The sequence below is a fragment of the Thermobia domestica genome, chromosome 1 (genome assembly GCF_964235325.1).
Source record: "Thermobia domestica chromosome 1, izTheDome1.hap1.1, whole genome shotgun sequence".
Classification (NCBI taxonomy): Eukaryota; Metazoa; Arthropoda; class Insecta; order Zygentoma; family Lepismatidae; genus Thermobia; species Thermobia domestica.
Window position 1 is genome coordinate 34325138 of NC_137454.1, and position 18710 is coordinate 34343847.

Genomic DNA, 18710 nt, shown 5'->3' on the forward strand with positions numbered 1-18710 from the left:
GTCACAAAGGATTTTCCCTGGAAATCCGTAGCGCAAAAACAGTTCAAGCAATTTAGAACAAATAATTTTTGATGTTAAACGTCTCAAAGGTTCTAACATAATAAATCTGCTGAAAGAATCAGTTACTACTAAGATATATTCGTAACCTGAGCTTTTAGGAAGACGCCCCGCCGTGTCAATATGCCAAACATAATTTGGATGTTTAATTTTCCTGGAATAATAAATTCCCATTGGTTTTGAACCACTTTCTTTACAGGTTTGACAAATATGGCACCTTTTTATATATTCTTTTATGTGTTCAACCATATTAGGCCATGTATACCTAGAAGATACTTTCGCTATTGTTTTTCTTACACCCATATGACCACCATTAACCAAAGGCTGGTGAGTATACTCAATTATAGAATTTATTAACTTTGGAGGAATAACTACTCGAAAACCATTTCCACCTTTCCCTTTTGTTTTCTTCAACAGGATATTTTGTTGAAGTTTATATTGGCTTACCTCTTCCTTTCGTTCTAGCTTATCAATAATCTCTTTCAGATGTGGATCTTTTCGCTGTTGTTCTGCTAAGGGTTCACTGAAATTAGGATACTTCCAGAAATTGAAAAATGAAACATTTACATTTTTCCCTCGATCTTTTACCACTTCTACTACATTTTCATCTTTGGTATAAAACTCCAAATAATTTCCAACCCTGGACAGAAAATCCGCGACAGTATTGATCATACTCCTTATGTGAACAATTCGGAATTTAAAACGAGCTATTTTCTCTAGTAAGGTTCCATAACGTCTCTGGCGCTTATGATTGGTTAAAAGCCAAGTTAAACTTTTAGAGTCCGAATAAACTACAAAAGGATTATGTAAATAGTATTCAAATTTTTCCAAGCAAAGGCATAAAGATTTCATCTCCAATTCGTAAATGTTCTTACTCCAATCTGATGGAGGAATAGCTTTTGAGAACAGGGAAACAGGTCGTAAGTCTCCATTTTCATCATATTGTGAAAGGACCCCAGAAAAATGACGAAGACTAGAATCGCAATGAATTACGAAACTAGAGTTCATATCAGGGACTCTTAAAATCACATGCTCACAAAAAGCTTGTTTTAAATTTTGAAGAGCTTGATCATGAATCTTTGTCCATTTAAAAGGATGTTTAGTAGACCTCAGTTCTTGTAACGGTGCTATTAATTCTGAATACTTATAAATAAATTTAGAATAGAAATTAAAGGATGAACAAATTATATTGACTCCTTTCCGATTCTTTGGCCGCGGTATATCCTTAATCGCCTTTACTCGCTCAGGATCTATACTCATATTACCGTTTTCAAAACGGAAGCCCAAATACTTAATACTAGTCTGAAATAAATGCGTTTTCTTGGGAGAAATTGTAATACCCCATTTCCTGAGACGAGATAATACCTCTTCAACCAGTTTTTTATGGCTTTCAACATCCGAACTGAACAAAATAATATCATCAAAAAATATTTCAAGATTTTTACCAACAAGATCATGGAACACCTTATTCATAATATTACTTAGAACGAATGGAGAAACTGTCAAACCCATGGGACAAGCTGTAAAACGATAAACCTTATTCTTGGTTACAAAAGCAGTGTAATTTCTGCATTCCTTAGACAAGGATAACTGATAGAAGCTACTTCGGATATCGAAAATTGAAAAAATCGAATGATTTGAAATGCTAGAAATCACATTTTCCATATTCGGAGACGGAAAACTTTGAGCAATTATTCTCTTATTGATTTCGCCATACGCCACTACGAGCCTCCTACTCTTATCAGCATTTGTAACCAAGAAACAGGGAGATGTAAAGGGGGAATAATCAATTTCTTCTACAATTCCCTCTTTAACCAAATTCTGAATATATTCCTCAAGTTCTTTTTGTTTATTAGTGGGGATTTGGTACGGCTGTTGACGAATTGGAGTGTTATCTGTCAACTCAATATTATATGTAAAGTTTTTAACTCTTCCTATCTTCGTTGTGATAACATCATTAAAGTTTTCTACTAAGTTATCAACATAATTTTGTAATTCAGGATATGTTTGTAAAAGTTCTGATGAAACAGTATAATTACCTTTTCTTTCTTCCCTTTCGGACACCTCCGGATGTAAAACTGAATGGTCAAACTGCACCTCCAATTCCGGATCAAAGGAAACTCCAACTGCGGCATCTCTCCTACAAACACCTGGAGCCACAGAAGTCGGCAGAGTAGACGTTGACATTCCAAAAGTGTTCGAACAATTTTGAGTAAGCCTAGGGCGAGGTAAAGTTTTCGGCGAACCAAAGGAGCGTGCTGGTTGCTGTCCACTGACCTCTTCCCTAGAAGTAGATAGGGAAGAGCGAGGAGTAACTGCTAATAACGAGGTTTCTCGAATAGGAACAACTAACTTTCCAGATTGGACCTTATAAACTCCATTGGAGATGTCAATAACGGCATTAAATTTTGAATGAAAACAGTTCCCTAGCAAAATGTCAAAGTCTGTTGCTTCAACTATGTAAAAGTTTTCTGAGAATTGTTGTCTTCCCATTTTAAAGTAAATTCGAACACGTTGATTTACCGATACTTGTGTGTTTCCTAATCCAGTAGTCTGAACACTTACATTTTCCACTTTAATTTTACACTGTTTCTTCAATTGCTCAAAATACCGTTTACTAATATAATTGCAAGTACTACCAGTATCCACTAAGCAATTTACACACTTCCCTTTTATATAAACCGGTACAGTAATTAGTTTATACGAAAAGGGGGTATTTTCCAATAAGTTCTTTCCTTCCCTTGACCAATTACAGTTTTGAACACTATCCTTTACACATGTCTGACTATTCCCACCATTATGATCAACATTACCAATTAATTGAGGGGGGTTATAATAACACCTTTGAGTGGGTTGCCTTGATTGCATAATTACCTGATCTCGAGTATTTTTAACACCGACCATAGCAGACGATTTCCGGGATGGTACCATATCCCGATTTCCCCTAACAGGTGTTCGCATGTTATAATAATCGGCCTTATACCTATGCAAAATATCATACCTAGCTGACAAAGACATTAATTGCTCAAACGTATGAGGCATCCCATGTTCTACCAAAAACATATGGGCAGAAGGACAGACCATGTTACATATTAGATCACACACAGAATTTTCGCTAAAGGACATGTCAAGGACGTTAATAATGCTTAATTTAAAATCTGCAAATTCAAAAAGCGTTTGATCTTCACTCTGCATTGTGTAAAAATATTTTGACATGAACTGGGTACGAGCAACAGTAGAGATAAATCTGAGCATAATTCTTCTACAAATAGTTTGCCACGAATAAGAACCACCGATAAGGACCTGTATCATTTCCTGAACTTCACCTCTAGAACGTGAAAGACAGGCAATGAGAACCAAATCTAAGGGTAAATTCTTACTCCTCACAATACTATCTAATTTCAGTAGAAATTTAAATATTAGTTCCGTATTAGAACCATCTATAATAGGAAGTGAATTTATTTCATTAATTAAAGCTCGATAAACACCATCCGAAGCTTGTTTACTGAAATTTAAAGTCAAATTATTTGAAAAGGAAGTATTTTGAATAGTACTCCTATTTTCATTACAGCCTCCGGCTCCGCCACTGAGATTTTGTTGGGTTAGTGGTTGACTAAATCCACCCCCACGTTCAAATATTGGGTTTTCAAATTCATATGAGTACCCCAAAAACTCATCACTACTTGTGCTAGAGGTTTCTCCCTCATTGTTACGTCCCGAAGGAAAATTTAAATCTCTGGCCCTCCTATCGTAATTCTGTGCCATATTCCTAACGTCCTTCACAAGACAAATATATAGTAATGAAACCAAAATAATACAAAATGACCCCAATGTTTGGCACATAAAATAGTTTGCCTCAAACCAGCTGAATTTCAAACGTTACACAAATTTGGGGGGGGGGGATTCTGATAAGATCCTTCCCTCACACAAAATCCTTGGAAAGCAGCTGTTGACTGCTGAACTTTTAAATTATATATGTTGCGGAGAACCACAACATACATAATTCAGTGCAACATGTAAACCTATACCTCGGTAGACCAACCCTAGCTCCTACCTTCAGAACTTTTTTTTTTTTTTTTTTTTTTCAAAGGAGGAACCACCGGACAACTCCACCGAAATACAAGTTTACTTTTGCACTACGGGTAATGGAGCAAATTCTACTTTCCAAAAATTATAGCTTTAATTCCTTATCTTATTTCTAAAAATGCTTTTTTTTTTCTTAATACCCAATCTGTGGGGTAAGGATCTAAGCTACTTCGTGAAATTGTGAATTCCCAAAATTCAATGTAGTTAACAATTTATTTGAACAAAAAATAATAGAAAACAACAATAATAAATAGAAATATATATAACGATTTAAATTTTTGTATATTAATACTTGTTAACTTGAGCACTTTAATAGAACAAACAAATCCAGCATTGGACTGGGAACGAATAATTGGTTCAATCAAATTAAACGGTAAATATTACACAAATGCTTACTTTTTTTTTTCACAAAAGTTATTTAACAACTTCTTTACCTGTTGTTGTATGAAATCCTCCTTCAAGGTTCCGATTAAGGAGAGGGCAAGCAAGAATTCTTAAAAATACTCTGACTTTTTTTTTTCCTGAAACTATCATAAAGCTTACCTTGAGAAAAACAGTGAACAGAGTCAGTGACTGAATCCTCTATAAATTTTGAATAAAAATAAGAATGCCAAAAGAGATTAACATAGAGGACCCTTTCACCAACTCTCCCACCTCCTCTGTAAGTCACACATAATAATTCAAATAATGAAACTTCCAAAGATATTAATAACTTATTCGCGATGATTAGGACAAGACTTACTATATTAAATTGTCACTATTTTTCACCATTCATTTGCCATATTTCAATCTTCAAAAGCACAAGTTTCAAACAAAGTAATTACTTTCAAAAGTCAGTCACTATAACTTTACGTATTACGTTCCCATTCTTATATTTTTTAAAGAACCCATTTTCGAACTACATCACCCTACCTCATTCAGCAGTCAACAGGACGCCGCCTCGTGTTTTGCACACAGAGGAAGCCTTCCCGATGACGTCAGCTACACAATCGCGCAGCCTGACTCGGAAGAGAGCCATTACGCAGTAGCTTGACAAAACAGGGTTGCCAGTCTACTTTGACGGAAACATCGAAAGGGGGTTTCATTTACAATTAGATAATAACAATGATAATAATTAATCGTAACAAAGTACAACGCTAGTTTCACAAAAGGAAATGATGTATTTGGAATATTGACAACGAGATTATATGCCAGAACAAGCGGGGAAATTGAAGAGAAGCAGTTGGTTTCAAAGCAAAAGAAAAGGAAAACGCATTGGTTTAATAGCTTAATCAGTGAAGAGTTTATTGAAAAAAAAAAGAGAAAGTAACCAGGTACAAGTGCTGCTTATTGATTTACGAAAAGCTTTTCGTTAAGTGAAATAAAATAACTTCATGGGAGCAATAACAAAGATGAAACCATTGTAGAAGAATCCACGATTCGCAAGAAACATGTAGGATATCTGACAAGTACAGTAAAAGGTCCAAATGGATGAATCGAGTTGCGGGATGAGTCATAGTGCGACTCATAAAGGATGTGAAAATATGTGGGTGTACAAAGTTAAAGCGGCTGAGCGTCATAAGAAACGGAGGAGGGAGTGAAAGTTGGTGAGAAAGGAGCTATGCTATGTTATTGAAATACATCAAATAAACTGTTGAATCGTAAAAATAGTGAAAGACACGTTGATGCTAGTGGTCTACTGTTCCACGCTTAATTCGCATGCATGGAAAGCATGCCTGCGACCGTTCGGTCTCTTTAATAAACGGGCTCCGCAAAAACTGATATATCCCGCCCGTAGTTGCTCAATACTGGACCTGAGTCCTTGTGCACGAAGTGCACCGCTAGGATATGTCCCTTAATCCTAGCTTGCCTAGGCGATGTAACACCCATTCTCTGAGGGAGTGGGATACGCCTACTGCGCGGCCAGACCGAAGTCCTGAGTGCCTACTAGTTAACCTACTGATGGAGGCTGTCTGACAGAGAGCCAGTTTTACCATGCTGTGCAGGCATGGCGCCCGAATGTTATAAGGCAAGCTCATCTCCCATAAGGCAAGCTCATGCTCACCGTTACCCAGGTTTCTGGGATTGACTCTCATGAGCTATCGAATCCCACGGTATGACCACAGCCAAGCACAGTCCAACCCAAATCCGGGGCCCAGGCAATGTCCGAGGGGGCTTGTTCAATTCCGGCCCTCCCTGTCGTTCAACTGGCAACCGCCTTGTCGTGTAGAGGTACTATACACACGTCGAGATACTCCCGTATCTCTTCCCGGGTCCAATGGTACGAGTTAAGTCACCATTTGAGTTTGGTGCCGGCCCCTATCCTACAGAGTTTCCTCCCTTCCGCAGGATCAGAGTCGTTACCCAGATTCCTGGAATTTTCCCCTCCCTCTTCCGTTCAGTTCCCCGGCAGGCAGGAAACCGACACTCCCCTCCCGGTAGGGTCGTCCAAGCAAAACGGGACTTCCTCTAATTACGGTAGAGATACACCGTACATTACCACAGCCAATGACTGATGTAGACCGTTTGCTCAAGGCAGACATTGTCATTTGGGAGCCGTGTCTCCCTGGTAGGCCCGTCCAAACAATAAGGGGCTACCTATCGTTTACGTGTTTAGGTACCACGTACACGCTGTAGCAAAGCAACTTGTCCGAAACCCAATGGTACGTGTAAACCGCCATTAGAAGGGACACCCACACCCTTCCTTCAGTAGAGTCGTTCAAACAATACGGAACTACCTCTTCTTACATGAGAGGTTAACCGTACATTACTAGACCCAATTGTTGATGTAGACTGTCTACCTATAAAGACAATGGCCATTTGAGAGCGGCGGCTTCCCTGGTAGGGTCGTGGCTCCTGCACCCAGTGGAGATGCAAACCTGGAACGAAGAAGTACCCCACTTCATCAGAACTCCTGAGATACTAGGTATCATATCCCGGACCCAAGAGCACGCACTGCATGCTCTTTGAGGGCAGTACCTACATCATCCTCCTGGTAGGGCGTTGGATCCGCCCACACTTTGAGCACACCAACTACCTGCTCTTTCATACGTGTTGAGGTACCACGTAGCCTTATCTCCCGGACCCAAGGGCACGGCCTAGTTGCCCATTTTGGAGGATAGCCAAAGCCTCACCTCCGTCGGTAGGTTGTTGTCATGCTTTTCGGTACAGCCTTATGATAAAGAACTGACCTGTGAACATGATACTCGAGATGGAAGCTTGCTCTCAAGCCTCCACTCGAACCAATCTCCCCCTCCAGCACCAAGCAGCTATACAATGCATGCTGCTCAGAGGATCGCGAGAGTGGGTTTCTCCCCATTTCTCAACACGGGCTTGGGACGGGCCATGGCGGGGTTAAAGTGAAAGATAGACAATTCAAATGGTGCTAGTTTTACATATATTGGCAAAAGAAGAATGGACAGAGTAGATCACGAACCTCCGCCACCATTTTGAAATAGTGATTTTTTTAAAATGAAAAGGTAGTAGGGCGTAAGTTTCCCTTGGACCTTATACTTGTGAGCTGAAAAGTAAGAGTTTGAATGAGGATAAAAGTACTATAGAAGAGCCAGCACGAGAAGATCTCTGACAGCTCGTAGCGGCGTTGCCAGTACTCACGTGTCAATGCTTTTTTCGGTTCATTTATAACGGCCATTTAATTAATGGTGTAAGACAGAGCGACCGTGGTTGGTAACATTAGCACCAAAGTAGAAGCTGCATTTTTCCTTCGCATATAGTATGAAACTTCAAAGACATCTCTTATTGGCCCTGCTATAGAAGAAATTAAAATTACAAGTGAGTTTGGCGAAGGTAATGTCTTTCATTAATATTATTCAAAAAAAAAAAAAAATGTAAATGACGAGAGTAGAAAGCAAAACGGCTAATTACATGCATTCTGTGATTTTTAGCACGGAATCTGAAGCAAAAATTAACAAGGGTCTGTCAGATAAGCCAACATGTTCAGTTAGTTGGCGAAACTGGAACACATTTATTATTTTAAAATAAACAGAAAAAGCAATCTTTTTGATGTTACACAGACCAAAGGTATTGAAGATTTCTGGTCAGTCTGTAAGACATTCCTCAAAGTACGAAAAATCCTTTTGAGACTTCAAAATTCTATGGAAGAGAATGTCTTCTGCCAGCGCTACAGAAGTGGAACAACATATCATACAAAGGAAAGGGCAAGAGAAATCGTTGACTGATAGGACCATGATCGTAATTGGCAAGAAGTAGTGATTATGCACTTTTCTACTTTATTTCTCACTTCCTTTAACGTTCTGTGTTCTATTAATAAAAGACCCAACTGCATTTGTGCCTCCATTTCCTGTCCAATCTTTATGACCACTCTTCCTTATTTTATTCATTTTTAACAAAGAGAACAGTCAACATAAAATAGAGTTAAAAATAATGGCCCAGCACATTTTTCATATATCATTTAAAGTGCGCAAAGTGACGATGTTCTTTTATGTAAATTCATAAATTCATAAAGGAAATAGATTCCAAGATAGTGTGGGTGGATGTATTTTGGAAGATGTATATATATATAGTTGAGTTTAGAGACGGACTAGTTTGTCAAATGAGAAATAGGGGTATGGTGTGGCTTAATAGCAGAGCACCTACCTCTGATGTGTGTGGTCCCTGGTTCCATCCTCGGTCAAGTAAGTTTGTGGTGGACAACATCGTGTATGTATTTTTTCTCGGGGTACTCGTGTTTCCTCCCAGATTTCATTCCACCAATTCTTCAACCGTCATTCTCTTCTTGCCTTAATCATTGATGTTCCTTAACCTTAAGATTCTGGCTTACTAAAAATAATACAAAATTTACCATTTTTTCTTTTGCTTGTGTTTCATAAGTGAAAGAAGATAATGAAATGTTACTTACCACAATCATAGACAATGTTATACTACAACAGAAAATATGAACCTGAAGAATTTGCAGTGTAGCCATCCATAGGAATTACAGTGTTGCCAGAATAACATTTCCCCAAAAATCTAAGTTAAGGCAGCGAATACCTAGGTAGAGGAACAAACTCAACTACATTTGATTACGTATCATGTTGTCTTGGAATACTATGAACTACTTTTTTGAAAAAATAGTTGTATTTAGTTTGTAATAAGCAAAATAGTTTTAACGTACAGTTATTAAAATTAAATAATAATGTTATTTAAAAAGTAGTTCACAGGATACCAAGACAACATGATACGTAATGAAATGCACTTGAGTCTGTTCCTCAAGTTCCTGCCGTAACTTAGATTTTGAGGGAGTTGTTATTTTGGCAACACTGAAAATTCTTCAGGTTCATATTTTCTGTTGTAGAATAACATCATTTATGATTGTGGTAGGTTGCATTTCATTATCTTCTTTCACATATGAATAAACAAGCTAAAGAAAAATGGTAAATTTTATATTATTTTTAATAAGCCAGGCTCTTAAGGGCATAATCGTGGAACGTTAAACTAAAAGATTTCATTTCGTTTTATTCCAAATGAGAAATGAATTGAGTTTAACGTCCCACGATTGTGTACCGAGACGAAGAGAGATGGTGATGATGATATGGAATGAATTAGTGGAATGAAGAAAATGGAAGACATGGGAAAACGCCGAGAAAACCCATGCGAACAGTGTTTGTCCACCTCAAATCGCACTTGGCACTATCTGGTATCGAATTAAGAACTACAAGCACCAGAGGTGAGCGGTCTACTACTGGATTACTACGAGCGCATGCCAAATGAGAGTGCATACCTTTGCAGGTTGCGGACCCTAGATTAGATTGATATCATTTTATAAATATATATGAAGAACCATATTTACAGGGTTATTATAAACGATAGGAGCGATTTCACAGTTCCATAATAACTGTATTATTGTGCATATTGCAATATTCATTTTACATACATAAAAAAAAACTGAAAAAGGTTTTCTTAACAATTACAAATGTTCGATATGTGCCGTCTTAGTGATTCGACAGACATTAAGCAGAAAATCAAGTTCTTCCCACATTCGTCGCTTCATGTCTCTATCAATGAGTTCAAAAGCATTGTTGATGCGGGCCTGCAGTTCTGGCAGGTTTGCTAGTAGAGGAGGTGTGAACACTAAATCTCTTACATAACCTCCCCACAAAAAATCGCGTAGAGTTAGATCAGGAGAGCGTGGAGGCCATGACATGAAATGCTTTCTCGGAGCCTGTCGCCATCTTGCCTCATTGCTCACTGCTGCGCTCTCGTGGGAGAAATCTGAAGTGCGCCTGCAACAAACAAAATATTTTGAGATTTTGTATGTAACTGCTGAGTTTTGTTACAATATCTCAATTATTAGAGCTACAGTGAATTTATGAAATCGCTTTAATCATTTATAATAACCCTGTATATTGCTGACACTACTAAAATTGTTTACTGTAGTTGTTTATTAGTAACATAATTCACATGATTCTTTTCTGAACTTACCTAAGTTTAATGTGATAATGTTAGAATTTCAAATTCTGATACATTTTCAAATTTATGAACTAAAAAAATATGAAACTCATAGTTTTACGAATAACCTTTGCTTGAGAAAATTTTTATTTTAGATTTATAGATATAAATTGTAAAAAAAATGTATACATTATTAATGTTAAGATTAGATATCTGGGTTTTTGGCAGCTTTGGTTATGTTAGTCCGTCACGTATGATTGACGTCATCCCTTGCCTATCAAAATTGGCTATATTAACTTTTGCTTGTTATGTTGCAGCGGGTAGGAAGGTATTCCGCGACTTCCTAAAATGCGAATACAGCGAAGAAAACATCCTGTTTTGGCAAGCGTGTGAAGAACTGAAAAGGGAACAGAACCCAGACGTTGTTGAGGAGAAGGCGCGACTCATATATGAGGACTACATCTCAATATTATCACCGAAGGAGGTAAGTTACGCTTCTAACGTAAGTAGATATTAATAATATCAGAATTCTATAGTTAAAGATATTTCGAAGTTCAGTAGTTTTCAATTTTGTACTTTTGAAATTCGTATCTATATATATATATATATTAAGAAGGGCATTGGGATAAGAAGAGTTAAAATTACATTATGAGAAGATAATGAAAAGTTGAATTTATGAAATTGAAGAAGCATGCTCAACTGAAAGGGTTCGAAATGTGGGTATGAAGAAAAACACTGTCAACAATTGGTTGGTCGAAAAAAATGGAGTACTAGAGAAAGTTGCTAAAAGTTAAAGAATATTATAGATAATGTACAGAAGACACATGAACTACACAAAACTTTCTGGCACCGATTTCTAAAATAATTTACAAAAGACATGTGCAACCGTACTAAACTGTCTGGCATCCATTTCTTAAATAATTTACAAGAGACACGTGTAACCATACTAAACTTTGTCGCACTGATTTCTTAAATTTCTTTGTATCAAGCCACAATTATTACTGAAATATTTGTACTTAAAATTTGAACGTAATTATAATAGGCATCTTCAAGAAACTTGATCCGAAAAGAAAGTCATCCTACAAGTAGGAAACATTTTCTGAGTTTTTCAGAAATAACCGCATTATGTAATATGCAATAATTAATAATGGATTATTTATTTACAATATGCAAAGCAAGTCATTAGAGCCGTTTTCGAGAAATTCGTCAGAACACAATTCACCCATACCATAAACTCTCAAGCTTTGTGGAAAAAAAAAAAAAAAAAAAAAACACATTAACCTCTAGTTTATCGCTGTTAATGGAGTGTGTATTTCTTTATGAAATATAAACGTTGAGACTCATTTATGAAGTTTCGATTTTCATTCTCCAGTAAAGTAGCGTTATTTTAATGATGCTATCGAAAATTTCATAACTAGAAACTGAATACTTTATACTGTTTACGTACCATTGTTAGGGTCATTAAGTCTATGAGACTCACATGGACAGGTCAGGTAGTCAGAATGGAAGAAAGTAGGAGCTCTTTCAAGATTTTAACTTGAAACCCAATCGAGAAAATGACCATTAGGATGTCTTAGGTGCGAATGAGAGGACAATAATAAGTTGGAACTCGCAAAGATAATAATCCAAAGTAGAGATTGGGTCCAGTTGACTAAAGACAAAAGTCAATGGAAAGATTTTGTGAATACCGCAGCGACCTTTTTTCGTGTCTCGTGGGCTATTGAGCTAGTTGGTAAACTAGCCTTATATTTTGATTCGGGAGAAAACTTACCTTCGACATCTTATGAAGAGTGTTTCAAAAGTTGATCTCGATACATTGAACGGTGTCACTTCTAAGTCTCTGTATGTAGCAATGAACAGACAGTCGGAATCCAAAAATTACTTTCTAGGGATGTGGAAGTCATTCGTCATATCCGTCAAAACAACAAGTCTATTATTATTATTATTATTATTATTATTATTATTATTATTATTATTATTATTATTATTATTATTTCGAAGAGTTCCGAAGAGTTTGGGATAGTGCGCCCCTGATTTACACTTGTTTCCTTTGAAATCAGAACTTTGATGTGTTAATGGTTCGATTTTACTTATTTCTTTCTCAAAAATGTTTAAATGTCCCTTACTTTGTGAAAATTAAATTTTGTTCTGCAAAATTTTTAAGATTTAATAATAATTAAATTTAATTTAGTATTATTAAATTTATGTATAATACAAATTTATTTTGAAGAAGGCAAAAGGTCATTAAACTGGACTTCAAATTATTAAAATACGAGTTTGTTTAAACAAAAAAAAAAAAAAAAGAAAAAAAAAAGAAAAATAATTTCCTAAATAAATCAATGGGATGAAGAAAATATGGCCTAGGTACTTACACCTTTAATCTGATAAACCTAAATTTTTACATAATATCTAGCAGAAGAAGGATTTAGAATCTCTCATGTGTATAATAATGCGCCTGGCTTTTCCGCGTAGGGGGTACGGTGGCTCAGTGACAGAGAGCACAGAGAAAACTCCGTTCTCCGGTCAGCGGTATATTGTACAAATATACGGTATCCTCTTGCTTACTATAAAAATCAGTACGGAGCATACATTATCCGTATGCTACACAGGCACTGCTTTTAGATGTTACATCATGCCGTAGCAGGATGTCTGACATCTAACCGCTTTCCGTATATCACATACATATACTTATGTTACCTTCGTCAGCTATATGTTATATACGTCCATTTGTATGTGAGTTCCTGACCATCTACATTGTTTCATACAGAAAGTACGAACTGATAGAACACTTATAGAGAAAGTATTATAAAAAATGCGTTTTCAGTTATACGTCTGCCGTACGTGAAGTCCAAAAACTACAGGAATTACGCATGTAACCTATCTTTTTAAGTACGCCACCTACAATTTTTTTTTCTCAGTGCGCTTACCTCTGGTACGTAAGGTCCCTGATTCTATCCCCGGCCAAGTAAGTCTGTGGTGGACATAATTATATCCGTGGGTTTTCTCGGGGGTATTCCTGTTTCCTCCTACATTTTAAATCCACCGATTCTTCCATCATAATTCACTTGCCTTAAGATTCTTCATCCCGGCGAAATTAAAATACCGCTAATTTTACAGTAATTATGTGATATCTTCAAATAGATAAAAGATAATCGAAATGTGGAACAAGAGCGCCCTAGACAATATTATTTTACATGAGAAACCGTTATCACGACTCACTTATCTGCTTTCGATTTCCAGCCATTTTGAAAATGGGCATTTATTTTCGCGTTTCTAAACAGCTGAAAACGTAAAGCCACTAGGTGACTTGTGATAACGGTACCTCACGCAAAATAATATTGTCTAGGGCGCTCTTGTTCCATATTTTAATTATTTTTTATATATTTGAATATATCACATAATTACTGTAAAATTAGCGGTATTTTAATTTCGCCGGGATGAAGACTCTTAATTATATGTCTTCTTTTGCCTAAAGAGTACAATCATGAGACGTTAGATTGAAAGATTTCGTTCATTTCATCTTTACCTACTGAACCTATTTTGAAAATTTCAGTTTAACGTCCTTCAGACTAAGGGAGACGATGATTAAAGCAAGTAAATGATGATGATGATGGTGATGATGGAACGATTGGTGAAATGGAAAAGTTGGAAGAAAGGGGAGTACTCTGAGAAAATCCACGGACAAGATGTTGGTTAACTTATTTTGAATTAATAAGTTCTATTGTTTATCTTAGAAATATACTAAAAAGATCGCTCAGTGTTTGTAATTACAACAATAATAAATAATTCAAATTTCTGTAGTGGTTCTATATTTTTGAAACTATTTCTAGTGCACTAACTTTTAAAAGCCGTATGCTACAAAAGACTGTCATACTTTGTTAAAATGCGGTTAACCCAAGTCACAATTGCGTCAAAGTTTCTGAGTGAGGTTCACTAAGCTCTTTCAGAACTGCTTCCCACATTGTGAAACGAAATGGGAAAGGGATGAGAAGTGAAAAGTAAAAAACAGTGACTTGACTTTTGTTAATTCTCTGTTACTATGCACAGCTAAATTTTCCCCTGAAAGTAATGCAATTTTCTCCATCAGTTTTTTTTTCTTTTGAAAGTTTTTCTTCAAATGTGCATACTCTAAGCTTGAGAAATAAATAAAGAGCATGATGTTTTGACTACATTAGGCCACTCACACCTTTTTACTAAGACAGATATTTCTCTCTTTAGTAACATTGACTTTCGTTCTATAAAGAAACATTTTTGAGAAAGAGCAAAACTAAAATTTAGAAACAAACAAACAAACAATGAAACAATTCTACAGTTCTTTAAAATAGATGAAATTAAATCTTTATTTTTTATGTGGGTTAGGCTAAAGGAGATGGTGATGTTGACAAATGAATAAAATGGTGAAATGTAGAAAGGGGGAGGAAACTGGAGAACCCCGAGGAAATCCATGCACACAATATTTATCCACCACAAAGTTCACTTGACGTGAGCTGGGACCGTACCAGGAGCAGTGTTGCCAATTTGGGGGATAAGAAATGAAATGAAATTTTGAGTTTTACGTCCCACGGATATGCCGGTTAGGCTAAAGGAGACGGTGATAATGAATAATGAATGAAATGGTGGAATGAAGAAAGTGGGAGGAAACAGGAGAACCCCGAGAAAACCCACGCACACGGTGTTTGTCCACCACAAAGTTCACTTGGCGGGAGCAGGGTTTGAACCCGAGACCCCTAGCACCAGAGGTGAACGCTCTACCACTGAGCCACCGCGGACCCCTAATTTGGGGGATAAGTCGCTAAATCTAGGGGATTTGACTTCCAGTATAACGCTAAAAATTAATTTTTCCGATTGGCGACGTTTTTTTTTTTTTGTGATTTTTGAATGATAATTTGGCAACTTTCTTACAAATTTAGCGACTTTTGTGCTCTGAACAACTTGTCCTTCTGTAATCAAGTACTATTAGTTCAAATCTCTTTAGGTATATGTTTGTTTCTCTTTTGTTTATTTGAATCAGCGCAACGTTGAGTTGCTGGGAAAGTATGTAGCATTTTATCTTCATACTCTCGCTTTCATTGCTGTACCTCCTGCCTTCTAACGGAGACCAACTCCAAACTTTAAATGTTCTTTAGTTTGCAATGCTTCCTCTTAGAGACACAAATAGTACATTACACATAGCAAGCTGATTATCTGTAGAAGCGTGCCTAAAAGTGAAATTATTGCTAGTTACATATTCTATCTATTACGTTTTTAGGTATAAATTTCTGTTTAGGTATACATTTCTATAATTTTTAGCGACTTTTCACCCAAGATTGGAGTCATTTCATCTCCCATTTAGCGACTTTTTATGTCAACTTGTTGGCAACACTGACCAGGAGCCCTATGTACCAGAGGTGAACGTCCTCCACGGAGCCATCGCGGCCCTATACTCTTTCAAATCAAAATTGAAAAGCCGTGATATATTTTTTTCGATGATGATCTGTTAGGTTTTGTTTATCGTTGGATTGAACTTTGAATTTCAGTTAAAACTTTGAATGCATTTCTACTTTCTTACATTCTGACTACATGACCTGCCCACCTGAGCCTCCGAGACTAGATAGCTCTAACAATGTTTGGTAAATGGTATAAGTTATGCAGTTCGTCATTGTGAAGTTTCCGCCATTCCCCGTTCACGTTCCTCTTGGGTCCGAATATTTGGCTCGCGATTCTATTCTTAAATACTTTTAGTTTGCGTCCTTTCTTCAGAGTAAGATACCATATTTGGCAACCATACATTAACAACAGGCATGATTATCGTTTTATATATTTTAAGCTTCAAATACCTCGACAGAATTCGCAACGAAAAAAATATTTTGAACTGAATAACAGCACGAATTCCCTGCTTTCAGTCGACATTTGTTTTTGGTCTGAGATCTATGATCCTAGATATTTGAAAGTATTCACTTCGTCAAAAGTATCATTTAATATTTTGACGCATCTGTAATTTGAAGTATTACGATCCCGGTATGTATTTAGTTTTCTCTGAATTTACTTTTAAACCCATTCACTGCAAGTGTTTGATTTTCCTTATAGCGTACCCCAGAAGAAAGTTGAATAGTAATAGCGGCAATGCATCCGCTTCAGGCATTCTGGACGTGGAAGCTTGTGGACAATTACTTTCCTACCCGGACTTTACGTCGGGATTCGTTTAAACACATCTAACTAGCTTTTCTATTCCAAATTCTGTAAGATTGTTATATAGTGTTTCCCTCCTAACCAAGCCGTAGGCCTTTCTAAAATCAATAAAAAAATTCAGGTACCGGAGTATTTTATTCCAATTTTTTCGAATTTGTCGAATGGTAAATATCTGGTCGATAGTTGATCGATTTTGCGTAAACCCGCACTGATAGTCTCCAATAATTTCATCTAGTTATGGGGTTAATCTTGCTAAAAGAATGTTTCAAGGTATTTTATGGGGTGTTGTGACAGAAATAAGATATCTCGGTAATTATTACAATTAGTTTTTACACCTTTCTTGTGGATTGGAACAGAGATTGATTCTTTCTACTCCTGTGGTAACTTCTCCTTGTTCCAGATAAGAAGAATGAGTTTGTGTATCTTGTTCTACAATTTTTCGCCTCCTGATAAAAATAGCTCAGCTGGATATTTGTCTCCATTCGAAGATTTGTGTTTCTTTAACTTCTTTATAGCAATTTCTTTTTCTGTTCGGTTAGGATCTAGAATATACGGTTCTACTGTGTGCATTTGTCTTTCTTTACGAATGCTGTTTTCGGTTGGATGTTAAACAAATTTTAGAAAAAACTCTTTTTATTTATTCAAAATGTTATCTGTATCATGATTATTGTATCGTTGGCTTTCGTCAGCTTTCGGCATGCGTGTGTAAGCTGGAGGATGATGATATATTTTTCTTAAATTTGTTAATGATTGCATACATCTTACGAATGTTTCTATTTCTACCATTATCTTCAAGTTCATTAATTTTAGCCGTCGCAACATTGCGTTTCTTCGTTGTAAAAATTTTGGAAGTTTGTGTAGTTATGTCGAATTTTGTAGCCAACACAGTTTTGCTTGTTTATTCTTCACTGCTAGTTTAGTGCATTCCTGGCGGAACAGTAGTTTGTTCCTATGTATTTCCATGTGTTCGAATTTTTCTCTTGCAGAAATTTTAATGAAACTTCAACGCAAGTATCCTCAACACTAGTGCACTCTGAACCTTCAAAAACCAATACTCTATTTACCTTTTTAATCTGTTATTCCTCTCGCACCTGTTCTCAAATTTCTTTAAATTAAACTTCTGCATTTTAAGGTGTTGAATATTTCCTACATTCAACGATAATCTCTTTCTTATTATCGCTGCTACCAGGTAGTGACCAATGTCATTGTCAAATCCTGTAAACGACCAAACGCCAGTATACTAGCCTGTCTTCTTCTGTCTACTAAAACATGATCAATTTGATTGTGTTTTTTCATCTGGTAAGGTACAAATATATTTGTGACGGCTGCCGCGATATGGAAATTCTGTACTCTTCACGATAAGCTTTTATAAGTTTCAAATTTCACGAGCCTAACGCTGCTGTCGTTTCTTTCCTTATGCAGACTTTCGTTGCCTATAATCGATTTCAAGATATCCTTTCGTCCTATCTTCTCAGTGAAACCTTCCAATTAGAATTTTAGTTTTAGTATCATTTTAGTTTTCAAATACACGTAAGAAGATAACAAAACTATTTTTCATGACAAGTTTTGTAAACTATTATTTAATATTGATGCAATATGAATTATATAAGGTATTTACTCCTCTTAAAATTGTGCCTGAAAGCTTTGAAAAGAATGAAAAACAATTTTTTGCAAAAGATACCTGGTTTCCATTTAAGAAAATGCGTGCGGTTTTTTCGATAATTCCTAATAGGTTTTATCTGAATTGAAATTAGGAGTTAAAGAGGTAATTTGCTCCATCTTGAGAAATGATCATGTTTAAGTACAACTTTTGTAGAAGATTTCGTGAAAACCGGCATATACCTTGTTTGAAGGCTTTCCAATGGAATCTATCGTTTTAGATTGAAAAGCAGTCGGAGAAGAAAGAGCTGAATTCACTATTGTAAGAGTGATTCTTAGAGCTTTGTCCTACTCTGTATCGCAAGAGATGCAAAGCAAGATAGTAATGATAGATGCAAGGATGCAAAGACCGA

The 18710-nt window shown here is 36.4% G+C and overlaps 1 protein-coding gene across 4 annotated transcripts in view; it reads left to right on the top strand.

Annotated features, from left to right (window-relative positions):
- The window catches only part of LOC145684407 (regulator of G-protein signaling 20-like), a 560986-nt gene that overhangs the window by 516908 nt on the left and 25368 nt on the right, over window positions 1-18710 (top strand). For all 4 annotated transcript variants that reach the window (XM_081756725.1, XM_081756735.1, XM_081756714.1 and 1 more), the window contains one exon: window positions 10848-11014. In XM_081756725.1, the coding sequence (XP_081612851.1) occupies window positions 10848-11014 (167 nt within the window). The remainder of the gene's footprint in view (window positions 1-10847; window positions 11015-18710) is intronic.